Below are 16,329 nucleotides of genomic sequence, written 5' to 3'. Positions count from 1 at the left end.
CCAGTTCAAACATTTGCTTGGTACAGGAATTCTGAATAAAGCTTCCATGACAGATGTCTCCCCTGCCTGTATTTGAAAACATCCAATGAAAGAGAAGTCATTCATCGTCATCCTTTAACCACCCCATAAATCCCTTGCGGGGTGGAATCTGGGCAGCTGAATGGAGCTAGCAGAGTGTTTTAATGGCCAGATGCCCTTCTTGTTGTCAATGTGGAGCTTTATTCAGCAGATAAATTCTCATTGTGCCTACAGAGAAACATATCTGCCTCTACCTAGGATCGAACTCCCAGCCTCCTGGTGGTGAGGCAAGAGCTCCACCTCTAGGCCACCGCACCATTCTAATGAAAGAGAAGTCATTCCCTTCTTTATAACTGATTTCACTATCAAGTTACCTGTTTTGGTAATGGATTCCATTGTCACATCACAGAAAGTTTTCTTAGCATCCCACTAGAAACTAATTTTGTTTTGTTTAATGCTGTAATTCTGTGCTATATATTCTAGGATGATAGAGAAAAGTTCTTGATCTACTGTTCCCTCTTCTGGTTCTGCTGCCATGTTCCCTTCTGTCATCTTTGATCAAGTCTGAGAATACTTAAATTTTCTGAGTGTTTCCTTGTTAGACTTAGATCCCTGCCCCAGCATCATTCTTCTAGAGTCTCTAAATCCTTTTTCTTAAATGTCCAGAAGTGGACCAAGTATTTGAATATGGTGATTGTGTTACATGATTTGGAAACTGTTAACATATTACAGCCTGGCTTTGAATTTTTTTTGCATCCAGATCATAGGGACTCCTATTGATTTAGTGATTAATTACATTTTCAAAACATTTTACGCAAAACCTTATCATCGGCCTTGCGTCCTCCACCTTCTAATTGTGCATTTGATTCATGTTCCCCCCCCCCTCTATGTAGGGGTCTTCATTTGTTCTTGATTACATTGCATTATCTTCCAACCCTTTTTTCCAGCCCATCAAGGTCATCGTTTTGTTTTTTGCCTTCTTAGTGCTCCCTCTCAATTTCATGTCATCTGCAAATATGGGGTTTCTCTTCATTTACCATTTTATCCCATTCTAATGAATTGTTTGAAGAGTCTTGCTTTTGGACAAAGCAGGACAAACACTTCAGAAAGCACATTCAAATGAGAAAAATCTCCTGCTAGGCTGACTTGAAGAGTAACTGTTGACCAGAGTTAAAATAGAATATAATTTTTGCTTCGTAAAATATGCATACTTAAGAAAATCTGGCCAAATGTCCATCTGACACATCCACAATATTGATCTCTGTCAATGTCCATGGTCCCTAATTATTATTGTTCACTTTTTGACGTGTTGTAGAATGTACCAATATATGTCAGAGTGACAGCTATGTGTGTTGTACGGACATCTCTGCAGGTGTTATCTATGTAGCATTTCAGAACCAACATCCTAAAAGGTGCATTAGAATTCACATAACTTGTGATATACTTTACATCACCATAAAGTCTATCTTTGTCAGCATGGTGTCCCAATTCAGTTTATTACAGTCATAGACCAGAACAAATCCAAACACTCAGTAAAAATGCAATTAAAAACTCTAGTATAAAATAATAAATACCAGCTAAAATCTATGATAAAATCCAGGCTGTCAATTATACATGGTCTAATTATGCTAAAATTGCAATCCATAAACTAACTAATGTGGCCTGTAGTCAGTTTAACACTAAAAGGAATAAGCAGTGCAAAGGGTTTGCCATATTTGTGGTGTAAAATAGCTAGGGAGGATTCGTCTTTTTGATGAATTCCCAGTGCTGCTCTGCAGAATCTAGCCACCTGGACTGTAGTTATGGACGGTTCGTCCTTAAGCAGCCATAGGTGTCAAAACAACAGAACCCGATACATATTAGGGTAACTCTGACTTGATTTTTAATTACAATAGATATTCTCAGATTTCTGTAGCTATTTTAAAGCAGTTAAGACAATTTAAAGTCTTCTTGGGGTATAAAAGTTTATAAGATAATGGAAAACAGCTGGACATTTTCCTTTGAAAGACATCCAAAGAATCTGGGCTAAATTAGTAATGGGTTTAGTAGTGCTATAAGGATTATACAGTTATCTTAATAGGATTTTTTTTTTCCTGGCATGAAGGTTAACCTTGGCAAGCAAAATATTTGTTAATATTTGGAATCAAAGAGTTGCCACAATTTCCATTTCAAAAAATGGGAAAGATTTCTGCCCAAGAAGTAAAGCAGGGTTGATTAAATAGATAATTCTATTTATTTAGTCAACCTAAATGCCGCCTGATTCAAAACAAAGCCATCGAGATTGATACAGAGATAGTCAAATCTGGCATAGAGGTTTCCTGGACAGTTTTATACAAGTACCTTCTAGGCATTTGATGCTATTGCTAACATTTTCACTGCCAAACCTTAAACTGTTAGGACAAATAAATGGGGGTATGGAAAGCTATCATACAGAAATGGAAAGTTTCAGAAAACTACAATGTTCTGTTTTCTCTCTAGATCACACTGTCTCTCGGTGGTTTTCTAGAAGTCAATTTGACAGATCTAAACACGTCAGCAACAGCTATTTAGTCTAAAACATGACAATTAGCATGGCCCAAATGAGACATAGAACATTCTAGACTTTTTAACAGCATTTAATTCCTAGAATGGAAGTTTGGGCACCCAGGATTAACTAACCTGTCATCAAAATCCTAGTTTCTTTCTTTTTTTGTGCCATATATATATATATATATATATATATATATATATATATATATATATATATATATATATATATATATATATATATGTATGTATCAATTTACAAGAAAGAATAGAAATTCAAAACAGATGTTATTCAGCATGAACAATTTCCCCTTTATGATACCTTTAAAAAAAATCAGTTTTCTTCATACCTGGATTTTAATTTGAGGTGGTTGTTTTCTTTTCTTCCCTTTTCAAAGGATTGGATAGCTTTGGTCAAAGCCGCCGCAGTGGCAGCCGCGAAAAACAAAACAGGAGTTAAGCCACGGACAAGCGCAAACAGTAATAAAGACAAAGAGGACAGAAAGTGGTTTAAAGTACCTTCAAAGAAGGAAGAGACCTCAACCTCAGCAATTGTCCAGAAAGTCCAGAAGAAAGAAGAGCAGCCCACATCCAGCGAGACATTTGGTATATATAAGTACAATTTATTATATACGTGGTTTTCCTTTTAAAATATGTATTGATTCGTTTGTTCATTAAATTTATATGCTGCTGTGTGGTACTCCACTCATTCACACACATGCATGTCAGTGGAGTTTAGAGGGTTTATTAATGTTCCCCAGGAATTCCTTCAGAACTGTTCCAAATAAATCCAGCCACAAGCCGGCCAAGGTTAGTCCACAAGGCAATGGCCAAATAATCCATAAAACAATGGAAAGTTGCTCCAACGAATACAATACAGTGCAATACAATAGCAGAGTTGGAAGGGACCTTGGAGGTCTTATAGAAACCCTATACCGTTTCAGACAAATGGCTATCCAACATCTTAAAGACTTCCAGTGTTGGGGCATTCACAACTTCTGGAGGCAAGCTGTTCCACTGATTAATTGTTCTCACTGTCAGAAAATTTCTCCTCACTCCTAAGTCCACCACACAAACTTAACCCACCAGGCCAAACTGAAATACACCCACAAGAGCTCACTTGGCAAGAGAAGAAGTTCAGAGTCTCCATAGTCCAGCTGGAAGCACGAGGAACAAACACACACATCCAGAAACCAGACATGTTGTTCCCAGCAACGCCTCCCTCTGCCTGCTGTGATAAATAGCTTTCTGGTGCATTCCATCAAGGTGGGTGGGGCCTTCTCCCGAGTAATATGGCAGATCTCCATTGCTTTTGTCTTTTCTCTTCCCTATGTGCTCTCTTGAGTCACCATGGAAGGCAGCTCCTTTTCCTCCTCTTCCCTGACCGTCTGTCCCTGCAAGCTGTCCCAGCCGAGGCCCCCTGTAAATCTCTTTTGGCCGGCTGTTCAGATGTGCCAGGAATGAGCTCATCCTCCCTTGAGCCAACCTCGCAGGAAGAATCTGAGGAGTTGTCCAAAGGAGACAACACAGCCGCCCATCTTATTGTTGAAGCAACTCTGGGTGGCGTGTAAACTACAGGTAGTCTTTGCCTTACGACTACAATTGGGCCATAATTTATGTTGCTCAGCAAGACAGTTAAAGGAGTTTTGCCCCATTTCACATCCTTTCTTGCCACCTTAATTGACTTTGTTTGTCAGAAGGCAGCTGGGAAGGCTACAAATAGTGACCCACACCCCTCCCCAGGATTGGGCAACTCTTATCAATATATACCAGTTGCCAAATGGCCGAATTTGAATCACGTGACTGTGGGGCTGCTGCAATAGTCATAAGGGTAAAAACTGGACATAAATCAGTGCCCTTGTTCCTTCAAGCAGTCACTAAATGAGTGGTTGTAGGTTGAGGACTACCTGTTGTAATGAATAACGCATTGCCAATGGTCTGTGATCCTATAACGGTGGTTGTTTATATGCTTGTTTGTAGTTGTTTAATAGCAGGTTGCAAGCAGAAAAAAAAAACCCATCTGTTTTGCCTGATACCACCTCATGTTAACTGGGCTTTTGAGAAGTGCTTGGATGAATCTATATGAAGTTCCAGGCATGATGTGACAAGGAGATTTTATTTCTGTCTTTGTGAAATATTACCATGCTCCCTTTAAGACCTGTGAAGGCACAAAGATAGGCATTTGGGCGAGCTGCTTGAATTCATATTTTTATCTCCTGCTTGTCTTATGAAAGAGCAGGGAGGGGAGCATTAATTAAGGCTACTGTGGCAAGGAGGACAAAGGAAATGTTGCTGCATTCATGCCAGTAGCTATTCGTTTGAGTTATACCATACTGTTGCCACTGCTGCTCTTGTGATTGTTCTGAGGCTTTTGTACAATTTATCAAATTTTAAAAACTGCCCATCTTACCTCATAGAAGGACTCTGGGTGGTGTACAATAAAAGAGAAAAACAAAAAAAACAGTATAAATAATTAAAATTTCAAAAGAGGCAAGGTAGATTAAAAATTAGAATTGAATATGAATGGAAAGGCGAAGGGAGGGCTAACCAGCCCCCATGGCTGCATATTCATCTGTTCTCTCTGAGAAAGACCACAGAACCATGTTTACACACCTTTCTGAAAGACCAGGAGAGTGAGGGTAGCATCAAGGCACTCGTCATCCATCCTGTACATCGGAATAGCTGATAATGTCATGTATTTCCTTGGGGAATTTCTTTTTTTTTTTCCCATACAAGTAACCACAGGCATATCATTACATCTTAACCAGCACTATTTTGTGTTATCCAATATTATCTCAGTTCCTCTTACTACCATTTGCTCTTCTGCTTTCCATAAACCATATTATACCCTATCCACCGCCATCCTGCTTCCTCTCCCTCTCTCCTCCTCCCTACCTCCTCTCTTCCCTCTACCATCCCTCTCTTCTCTACTTCCCTTTGCCTTCTCTCTCCTCTTTCCACTCCTCTCTCTCCTACTCTTTTCTTCCCTTCTACTCCCTCTCTCCTAACCCCTCTCTTCCTCCTCGTCTCTCCCTTTCTCTCTTCCGCTCTCTCCATTTAGCTTGCATGGTGTATTTCAGCATCTGAGCAAACTCCATTTAATATTGATGGTATTAATAATTATCTTTCATATTAATAACTTTCACATACATCCTCCTTTTAAAGGTATACATATATAGCAAATCCATTGTTATCCTCCCCCCCAAAAAAGCATATTTTTTGGGAGAACTGTGGGCCCGGTTCAAGTTTCCAGCTATTCTCATAATGTTACATAGTTATACATCATTGCACACCCCAAATTTTAAATCTCTTCTTATGATCTCAGTTATTTTTCCTCATTAGGAGTATATTTCAAATTCCCCCTCTGTTTTTTTTAATCCCATATATTTTTTCATTTAATGCTTATCCTTATCTATAGCCAAATATTCATTTCCCATTCAATCTGTGGATGCCTTGGCAAATTTCCGAGTAACCTGTCTTTGCTTGTTATAAAGCAAAGAATAAAAGCAATGTGTAAAATCTAACCAAAATGGTTACTGGCACCATAAAAAGTGATTGCATTAATGTAAAAATAGCCAGATACGGGGGAAAATCAACCACACCTCTTACTCATCCAAAAGAAGCAATGATACTAGGGACAGCTAGCTGGGTGCACGGAGCTGTGGGTGTTTCTATAGGCAAGTTCTCCAGGCCTTTCTTCCAATTTGCAACTGTCTTGACAATAAAGGCCTTCAGTTCTCAAAATCATTGGTAATTCATATGAAGAAGGATTTATCCCCCCCCCCAAAAAAAACCCTTCTGCTTTTCTTAACTGCTTTAGTCCCATTATTTCAGTCCCATTCTACATTGTATGCGGATTTGTAGGAATACCACGGTCTGGATAAAACAGCGCAGATTGTAGGGAAACTCAATAGGGACTAAAAGGGATATATGGGCAATGACTGTCACTCCCTCAAGGTAGATCAAGTCAAAAAAACAGATTTCACAAGAAATCCCGGAACCCGAGTTGATCCGGGTTATAATCACAGAATCTGGAAAGTCTGCTATGCTTCCCATTCCCTTCTTATTCTAAAGAAAGCCAAAAGCTGGGCAGTCTTGAGTTTCTTTCTTGCACTCTCAGGATTTTTCTGGGTAATCTCCTGTTTTACTAAGCATTCCCACATGTTTTCTTCAAGGCCAATTCTGTACTCCTCTAAAGGAGCCGGACTTATCTACTTACTGTCGGATTCCGTTTAGGCAGAGAAAAACAAGACGACTAAGTGGGTAGTTCGTGGTAAACGTAATCTTTATAAGCCTGTTCCGGTACTCCCAACAAACACACAGTGCAAAACACGGGTGAATTAAAGCCAGGCCTGTAATTCCGTGCTTCCCTCCACCATTTAAACCCGCCTGTGGCCCGCCCTCTCCTACGCGCGTGCAATATGCTCCAATGACGTGACAAACCATGTTGGTTTACGATTGCTACGCCTACGCTGGTGCCGTTCCGTATGAAAGTCACTGCAGGATCCGAAGGTCCTTCAAGCTCTTGGCGTGGCAGGGAAACAAGTGTGGTACAGCAGTGATCCGAGTTACGAAACGCCCCCGTCACAAATCTCCCCATCAGCAGAATGGCAGCACTGAGCCGCTGAGAGCGCTGGGGCTGACACATTAGATTAAGGAACCCTGGTGGCACAGTGGTTAGAATGCAGCATTGCAGGCAGGCTCTGCCCACCGCCTGGAGTTCGATCCCAGCAGGCTCAAGGTTGACTCAGCTTTCCATCCTTCTAAGTTTGGTAAAATGAGGACTCAGATTGTTGGGGGCAAGAGGCCGAATCTGTAACCTGACTCAGAGAGTGCTATGAAACACTGGGGCAGTTTATAAGTCTTAAGTGCTGTTGCTGTTGCTATTAAGGGACTGAACTGGTCCATGTAAGAGACACGACAGAAGTAACAAAGGACCTTCTTTGGCCCCATTTACTGTCGAGTGGCTGCGCTGAATAATAACAGCTGAATAATAACAGCAATAAAAACAAGAATAATAATGACAACAGCAGCCGTTATTGTCATTGTACATCATGCATACAACAAAATTGGTCTAGCCTCTACTGGTGCAATCCACAACAGAAAAGACAAGACAGCATGAATTGTATAGAGCTGTGATGACAAACCTATGGCATACGTGCCACAGGTGGCACACGGAGCCATCTCTAAGGCCACGCGAGCCGTTGCCCATGGTTAGCTTCAGTGTGCATGCGCACGGCAGCCAGCTGATTTTCGGCCGTTGAAGGGCCTCCAAAGGGCCATCACTGGTATAGAGAATAATCCTTATGCAAGTAATTTGGGGGGGGGGGACTAGTCATACGTTTCCATTATGCATGTGGAGTGATTGCGATTGTGTTTAGGAGCCTGACAGCCTACGGGTAGAAGCTGTTTTTAAACGTGTTTGTCCAGCTTATACTTCAGTGTCTTATGCCTGGTGGTGAAAGTGAAAAGAGACACTGGCCAGGGTGTGAATCATCCCTAAGCGTAATTGTGTGTCAAGAGAGTATGTGTTGTGTAGCTTAAGAGACCATCTCCCTGCCCAAGCCTCTTATTAAGCTGTGTACCTCTTCAGAAGACTTAGATGAAGATGGAGGCTCTGCAGAACCTATAACTGATACGAGATGGTTTGGGGGAGGGGGGGTCCCCAGTGCTTTACTCCTGGGAAATTTGTTGTTCTTGCTGAGGTCCTTCTAATGGGTGCAGTTCAGGATTTTATGGCTTCCACTGACTTCATGCAGATGGTTTTAGAACGTACCCACGTCATGTCCTCAATTTGGGAGATGTGCAGTTTTTGTAGAGGATTGCACCTAAGTTTAAGGAATACGTTGGCAATTTGGAGGTTCTGTGGGTCTCCATGTACCATGTTGACATTGTACAGTCACAAAACATCTGGATCAAATGGAACTTTCAGTCAGCTTTGGCTGTTAAACCTGGTGGTTCTCTACGTATAAGAGAGAGCCCTGGTTTTGCCATGCACTGCAAAGTTGGATTATTGTGGTGCACTGTTGATGCTCTTCAGTCTTCAGGCACTCCTAGATGACCATCCAGAAATTGCAGCTAGTCCTTGGAATAGCTGGATTAGAATTCCTCTGAGGAGAACAACAGAACCTTCCAGAGCTCTCTAGATTTTAGTGTCGGAGAACAATCTCTTTTGCTAAACCCTAATAAAAAAATTATCTCCAGAAATTTAATTATGATTTCTAATGTTATCTCGTAATAGTATATGGAGGTAATTCTGTTGTAAGTGAGGGGACATGGTGGCTCAGTGGCTAAGAAGCTGATCTTGTCGATCAGAAAGATTGGCAGTTCGGCGGTTCGAATCCCTAGCGCCACGTAATGTGAGTGAGCTCCCGTTACTTGTCTCAGTTTCTGCCAACCTAGCAGTTCGAGAGCATGTAAAAATGCAAGTAGAAAAATAGGAACCACCTTTGGTGGGAAGGTAACAGCGCTCCGTGCTCCTTCGGCATTTAATCATGCTGGCCACATGACCACGGAGACGTCTTCGGACAGCGCTGGCTCTTCGGCTTTGAAACTGAGATGAACACTGCCCCATAGAGTTGGAACGACTAGCACATATGTGCAAGGGGAACCTTTACCGATACCTTTTATATTGTATTTACCCAGAGGAGCTTTTCAAACAAGGTGCTTATATATGATTTCTCCTTCTTTTATGTAGGATTTCCTCTGGTGGATGTCCCAAAGATTGCCTTTGTACAGGCGGAGAACGCATTAGCACACAAGAGGAAAAACAGTCTAGGCAACTCATTTCAAGCAAAGAGGGCTCGTCTGAACAAGATCACCGGTAAGTCGCCATTTCAGATCAGCTATGATGGTTGTTTAATCTTGCTCCCATCTGAACAGTTGCAGGAACTAGGAATGTCTAGTCTAGTCTTCTCCCAAGCACTCTGAAAGGCAGGACAAGAAGCAATGGAGGGAAACTAATAAAAGAGAGAAGCAATCTAGAAATAAAGGGAAATTTCCTGAGCAATTGACCGGTGGAACAACTTGCCTCCAGAAGTTGTGGATGCTGCAACACTGGAAGTTTTTAAGAAGAGATTGGTCTGAAATGGCATAGGAACTCCTGTCTGAGCAGGGGGTTGGACTAGAATTTGGGGTGTCAAACTTGGTTTTTTATTGAGGGCCACATCAGGGGGTGAGGCATGGGGCATGGCCAGGTTGAGCATGGCCAGCTTGACATGAGGTCCTGGGGTGAACCCAGCTACATTTTCGCTGCCCGAGGGTTGCAAGAGGCCATCGCAGCAGAAAAGAGAGGTCAGCTGGGGGTGGGGGGACACATGCCTCTCCCAAGCTCCAGTTTTGCTAGCAGAGGCACCGTGGGTTGGTCCTTCACTGTTTCCAGGGTGGCCTTGCGGGCCAGATCTAAGCACCCTGTGGTCCGACTCCGGCACATGGGCCTTGAGTTTGACAACCCTGGACTAGAAGACCTCCAAGGTCCCTCCCGACTCTGTTATTCTGCTCTGTTAACTCTCTACTTAAGAAGAAATACAAACTATGTAACTCTCTGCATTTATAAAATCAACAAGAGCCAGTTTGGTTTAGAGGTTAAATCTCTAAACCTAGAAACTAGGAGAGCATGCGTTCTGGTCCCCCCCTTAAGTGCAAAAAACCCAACTGGATGACTCTGAGCCACTCGTTCTCAGCCCAACTCATCTGACAGATTTGTGGTTGGCCTTGTGGTTTTTAATCTCATTTGCATGGTTGCCCACCTGTCCTAGAAACTCTCGGCAGCAAACCAAGTGGCGTTCCATTAAACCAAAAGAGAGGAAAAAAAAAAAATTCAGAGCCATCATAAGTGCATGCCAGTTGCCAAGCATATGAATTTTGATCATGTGACTATGGGGATGCTGCAACGGTCATAAGTGTGAATAAAGGTCATAAGTCACTCCCCCCCCCCCCAGTGCCGCTGTCATTTTGAACGGCCTCTCAACGAATGGGGGGGTAAGTGGGGAACCACCTGTGCTGAGAACAAGTGCTCGGATGTACCCCTAGGATGATCCTCCTTGGCCAAATGCCCCGGCGGTCATTTCAAAAGAGTCCTTATTTTTGGTGCTATTTTCTTTTCTTTTTTTTTTCTTGTACAGGATTGTTGGCATCCAAAGCTGTCTGGGCTGATGGTGCTGAAAAGAAAGAAGACCGCAAAGAAGCAGCTCCAGTCTTGGAGCAGGTATGAAATTGTAGAGTTGATTCTTTTCCGAGGGCCATTCTGGAACGTACTATGGGAAATTACCAGATCTGTGATGTGAATATTGTCTTGATAGGCAGAATCCCAAGAGGAGGGGCGCTAAAGAACGATGTGTGTGTGTATGTATATAATATACCTCTGCATAAATGAAGGTCACGAAAGTAAATCTGTTGCTCCTAAGGGCGCCTAACTCAAGAGGCCAGTTTGAGATTCTGTCCGGACTGGACTTCTGCCGTTTGCCTTTTAGGTCAGAGAGTTGGATGTCTTAATTTATGGTTACCTTCTTTTTATTGTCCATGGCAGGGGTGTCAAACTCACGTCGTCATAGTGGCATTATGTGACGTATCGGGACCTCTCCCCCCCTTCGCTAAACCGGGCGTGGGTGTGGCCAGCGCATGACGCATCCGGCCCACGGGCCGGGAGTTTGACAGCCCTGGTCTATGGAGATTCTCAGTCATCCAGTCATGGTTGTCCCAAAGGCGCTTCCCCCCCCAAAAAAGGAGACTGGACTATCTTGAAGGGTTTTTCCCCTTCTTGAAGACATTTCGCTTCTCATCCAAGAAGCATCTTCAGTTCATGAAGGACAGAAGATGCTTCTTGGATGAAAAGAGAAACTCTTCAACCAACCCCCCCCCCCCCAAAAAAAAGTCCAGTTGCCTTTTGAAAAAAGTACCACAGGGACTTTATTTTTAATTTTCATTAGCAAAGCATTCCGAGAATCAAAACAAACAGACAAAAAACTGGATGTCCCAAATACTGTTACACTATAGCTGAAATAGTGCCAACAAGTGACTTAAAAGACCCTTGAGGCAAATTGAAGTTGTGCTTTCCACACAGGGGTTTTGACATCTCCCAGAATTTCTTCTACATAGAGAAGTTTCCTTTCTGTTGTAAGAATTGGTGGTTGTGAACGTATATGTGTTTATGGAACTGTTCGATGAGCCATATTACTAACCCTCCTCCTCCTCCTCCACCTTCTCCTCCTTGGGTTAATCTCTAGATTTTTAAATAAATATTTAAAAAAGGAAACACATTAAAAACCTCTTGGGGATTTGGTTTTAGTTCACATCTAAAGCAGAGAGCCTGCGCTCTTTCATTTTTCTGCTCCGTTGGATTTTTCTCCTGCCTTGCATTTAAGGCATAACTATGACTTCCTAAGAACAGGGCTAGATGGGTTGAGTATACTAAGAGGATAGTTTGCTACTCTCAGTACATTGGAGTGGTTCTCAGGAAATCACACCAATGTTGAAATGTGAGTTTTGGAGATCTCGTTCTATAAGCCACATGATGTAAAAAAAAATTTTTTTTAAAAAAATTAAAATTAAACGTGGCTGGCTTTCTTAGATTCTAACCTGTAGACTGTTATTAATACTAGAGATTTAACAGCCTATAAAATATGAATTTGAAAACCTTTGATATAAAACATATAACCAAAGATAGAGAAAATTGATACAGAAAAAATTGGAATTTGAAATGGAAAGAAATTCATTTACCTGAATGAAAGAAATAATAGTTGATTAATGAGAAGTCAGAAAAATTTAACATTTTTTTTAGCTTTTAGCCAACCATGGCATGGCTCCATCCAAGTATCAGTTATAGGTCTTTTAAGTTATACACACTTATCTATTTTTAAACTTGAAGTTGTAACCATAATTTAAGTGGGTTTTCAAATGATGGTTATAAAGAAAATACATTTGGTTAATACCGGTGTGTTTAGAGCCCAAATCATGGTTTATTCTGGGAGGACCCAAAATATGGGCTCAAAATTTGTTTTCTAAGGCATAAATAATTTTTTTAGGAATCAGTGGCTTCATGATGCCAGCCTGCCTACAGCTAAACATTGATGGTTAAAAAGACGTAATGAAAAGAACTTCAGATTGTCTCCTCTGGTTGTTAATTTCTCTTCCCGCCTTCTGGTTTACAATATCTTAAACCTAAACCCTCAGGTTACATGTCACAGATATAGTAGTCACTTAATTGTGTTGTTAGGATCCGGCCTTGTGTTTACTTTTGAAGAATATCTGCTTAGATTAACTAATTTTCGTTAAGGTTCTTTCTCATGTTTAATTTTGTCCTTGTTAAAAGAGGTTTAAGCACCTTATTAGAACAAGTTTTCAAAACCTTGTTTTAAATAATTTTGTAACTTTGAAAGTAATGGTTTCTGTAGTGATGTCTTTCACACGTGAAGATGAAACAATAAAATCATTTATTTACAAGCTATGGCTCTAATTAATTTCTGGCAATTTTCTTACCAAGCTTTAGCTATGGTTCTAGAGTCTTCCAGTTGTTTCACATGAACAAATGATGCTCAGTGGACATGGGATAGCATGGGTGACCCTTGAATGGAATGTTTGCTCCACCAGTCTTTACATCATATTTCCATTACATTGAACGTAGCAAGGACATTCAAACCAGAAGCACATCCTGTCTTTCTCAAGCACAACACTAATCCTATTGTGATTGGGGCAGTTTCTTTGCATAATCCATGCACATGGCTAGGGCTGCTTTGCCTTGTTTATCTAGTCACCCGTGCCTAACATCCATCTTTTGATGCAAAAGTGTCCAGCCTGGAGAACACGGTTTTGGTCCTGAATTTGAATCTTATTATGAAAAGTTTGCTTGTTTTGTTTTTAACAAAAAAAGCCCAAATGCTTCCTGAATTTTCCCCAACGCTTTAATGAAATGCTTACTGGCACAATATTTACCTCTGCTAGATGAAAGTGTCGGGGGGTGGGGGAGAGCTCTCTAGACATGTATGTCAAATGCTGGTATTTGTAAATTGAGGTCATGTTGATATGACGATTCATTATGTGCGTTGAACAAAATGGATGTGGGGGCATTAACATTGTGAAAATACATGCTTTGCTTTTCCCACTTGATGACACTTATTTTGTTATTGCTTTTAATTGACAAAATTTTAAGGTGCTTATGAAAACTCATGTATACATGATATCCAGATTATGTGCTAAAATACAGAATATAGTCAATGATTTGTTTGAAAAAAATCAACTAAAGGGACCCTGCCAGCCTCTTCATGTCTTGTGTACAGACTGACCTACATATGTGGGAATTTGTGGATTTTAATCATCACTCCTTTAATACTAAGATTTCAAATCTGGGAATCAGGAAGATTTTGCAACACACCAGAGATTTCTAATTGCAAAAGCTTGATGGGCTTTTAAAGAAATATTGTAGAAATTCCTGACATGGAAATATGGCAAATTTGGTCAAGTCAAACAGATAATTAGTATGTTTGGAAGAATTATGGTGCTCAGTCAGTAAGAATGAAGAGAGGTGTTTGGCTTCACATCCTGATCCAGAGATCAACATAAAGTATAAATTGCAGATGGAAGGGCTTTCTTCAGACATGGAAGAAATCCCCTTTTCTTTTCCACCTGCTGATGTACAAGAACATTATTTCTCTGCGAAATGAAGGGGGGAGATGTTGACAGAAGAAGCCTGCAACATGTCACATTTCTCCAGCTTGGAGGAGATCACTGGATTGGGATGATGGTCTTTGGCCGAGTCCCTTTTTTAAAATACTAAAACGCTTAATTTAAATTTTTCTTTCCTTCTGAAAAAAAATGTTTAAATGCTAAAGTTGCTTTAAAAAAAAATCAAAAATAGAATGCAAGAGCTGCAATGAAGAAAATGCAATAAAAGTATCAATTTCTTATTATTTATTCAGGAGATATCACCTAAGCCTCAAAGTCAGAAAAAAAATGAAGCTGATATTAGCAGTTCTGCCAACATTCAGAAATCGGCACTGCTGCCCTCCAACTTGTCTTCAGGAAAATCCCGCAGCAAGAAGTGCAAACAAGAATCTGGAGATTCTGCAGGGTGTCTAAAGCCCCTTAAAACACCATTTTCCCCAGAGTTAATACAAGTGGAGGATTTGACCCTGGTCTCCCAGCTTCCTTCTTCTGGGATAAATAAAACTAGTGAGCACAGACATTTTAAAACATAACCGTAATTGAGAAGTCATCATTGGCGGGTGGTGGTTGTTTTGTTTGAATATGGCTTTGTTGATCATAAGTAGATTTTTTTTTGAAAAAAGAAAGAAAGAAAGAAACAGGACTTCAAGGAAGGTATGTCATGGAGTCTTAACAGTATTGTAATTCAATTCACCAGAAAAAAAAAATGCAAGAAATAGAGATTTCTTTTACATTTAACATCCAAGGAACAGAAGAAAATTTAAAGCAATCAACTGCTCTTGTAAAGATTTCCTTATCCTGTTGCCCGGAATCTCTCCTCTACCCTCCTACCCTACCTTGTCTCCCCGCCCCTCCTTTCCTTCACCCTACCCTGTCTCTCCCTTCCTACCCCCCTCTCTTCCCCTTCCCTCTCTCCCCTCTTTCTCCTCTCTTCCCCCTCAGTTTTTCTCAAATTATACCAGGTGACTGATTCAAGACTGATTTTTGCCTTTGTTCCTGTTGAACACACAGTATGAAACTGCAGGGAGAATTCTCTGCAGAGACACAATGCCTCAAACTGCACAGAACAGCAACGATTTCGTGAGCATCTGATTAAAGAAAGAGGAGAAGGAGAGCTTTTCATACCTTTTTGTACCCCATCCTATATTCTTCTAGCATGACAAGCCAACTCTTATTTTCTCCATTACTGGTTAACAGGCAGCAGTATTCTGCTTTTGAGATAAAGATCCAAAAGTTGCCTTCTGAGAAGGAGACCCCAGGAATGTATCCCTTGAAATCTCGGCCATTTTAGAAGATATCTAAGCATGTTCAGCATCAACAAAAAAAAAGGATATATTTTTTTTTGGTTCCCTTCCTCGTGTCCAACTTCAGCACATCTTCCCTTGTCCAAAGGTTTAATTCTTCCTCATCTATAGATTACAGGATGTTGGAAGGGGGAGTGTTTTTGGTTTTGTGAAATATCAGCCTAAACCTTTTACTTTGCTCCCCCCCCCAAATGGTAAAATGAAGAATCAGAAGAGCTGTTTCCTTGGGCTGCCTTCTAATTGGCACGCACTGAAAGAAAACTCAGGATGTGATCCAAACAGAAGTATGCACAAATCCAATTGATTTGGAGAGAATATTTTCATTGAACAGGGTAGGGAATAAGAAACAGATAACCTAAACAAAAGTTATCCCCCCAAAATATGAGAAAACATTCATTTGACCATCACATCCCCAGTAGATACAAACCACATAAATCTGTAGGGTTACCTTTCCTGAGGATGATTTGAGTCTATTTTAAATAGGGAAAGGGAATGATTTAAAAAAAAACCCAATTAATACCTAAAACTTGTTTTGCATTGGATGGTTTCCACTGCTTCCTCCCTTTGATTTTTTTTTTTTTTTGTGGTTTTGTTTTGAAGTCCAGATCATTTTTAAATAAGTTTCCGGAGTGAAACTTTATGGACCATATTTCATTAAGAAAAAAAAAACACCCTTATTTGGAGCGCTTTGCCAAGTGTGCTTTATGCTTCAAACAATTTGAAATGGGATGCTCTGTATGCCCTTTTAAATAATAAAATATCTTAGCTTCAGCCATTAGGGATTGTAAGGTACAGCTCTGGAGTGATTTTCATGACTGCACAT

At 40.7% G+C, this 16,329-nt stretch overlaps 1 protein-coding gene across 4 annotated transcripts in view; it reads left to right on the top strand.

Moving 5' to 3' along the window:
• The window catches only part of PHF20L1 (PHD finger protein 20 like 1), a 63,652-nt gene that overhangs the window by 24,874 nt on the left and 22,449 nt on the right, over positions 1-16,329 (top strand). For all 4 annotated transcript variants that reach the window (XM_087706667.1, XM_087706668.1, XM_087706665.1 and 1 more), the window contains 4 exons: positions 2,943-3,150; positions 9,242-9,367; positions 10,668-10,750; positions 14,457-14,709. In XM_087706667.1, coding sequence (XP_087562793.1) covers positions 2,943-3,150; positions 9,242-9,367; positions 10,668-10,750; positions 14,457-14,709 — 670 coding nt within the window. The remainder of the gene's footprint in view (positions 1-2,942; positions 3,151-9,241; positions 9,368-10,667; positions 10,751-14,456; positions 14,710-16,329) is intronic.

The sequence above is a fragment of the Thamnophis sirtalis genome, unplaced genomic scaffold, assembly GCF_051295495.1.
Source record: "Thamnophis sirtalis isolate CommonGarterSnake01/CBP01778 unplaced genomic scaffold, rThaSir2_p1.2 scaffold_2, whole genome shotgun sequence".
Lineage (NCBI taxonomy): Eukaryota > Metazoa > Chordata > Lepidosauria > Squamata > Natricidae > Thamnophis > Thamnophis sirtalis.
The sequence above is the reverse complement of the archived record's forward strand: the minus strand, read 5'-3'. Positions and strand labels throughout refer to the sequence as shown.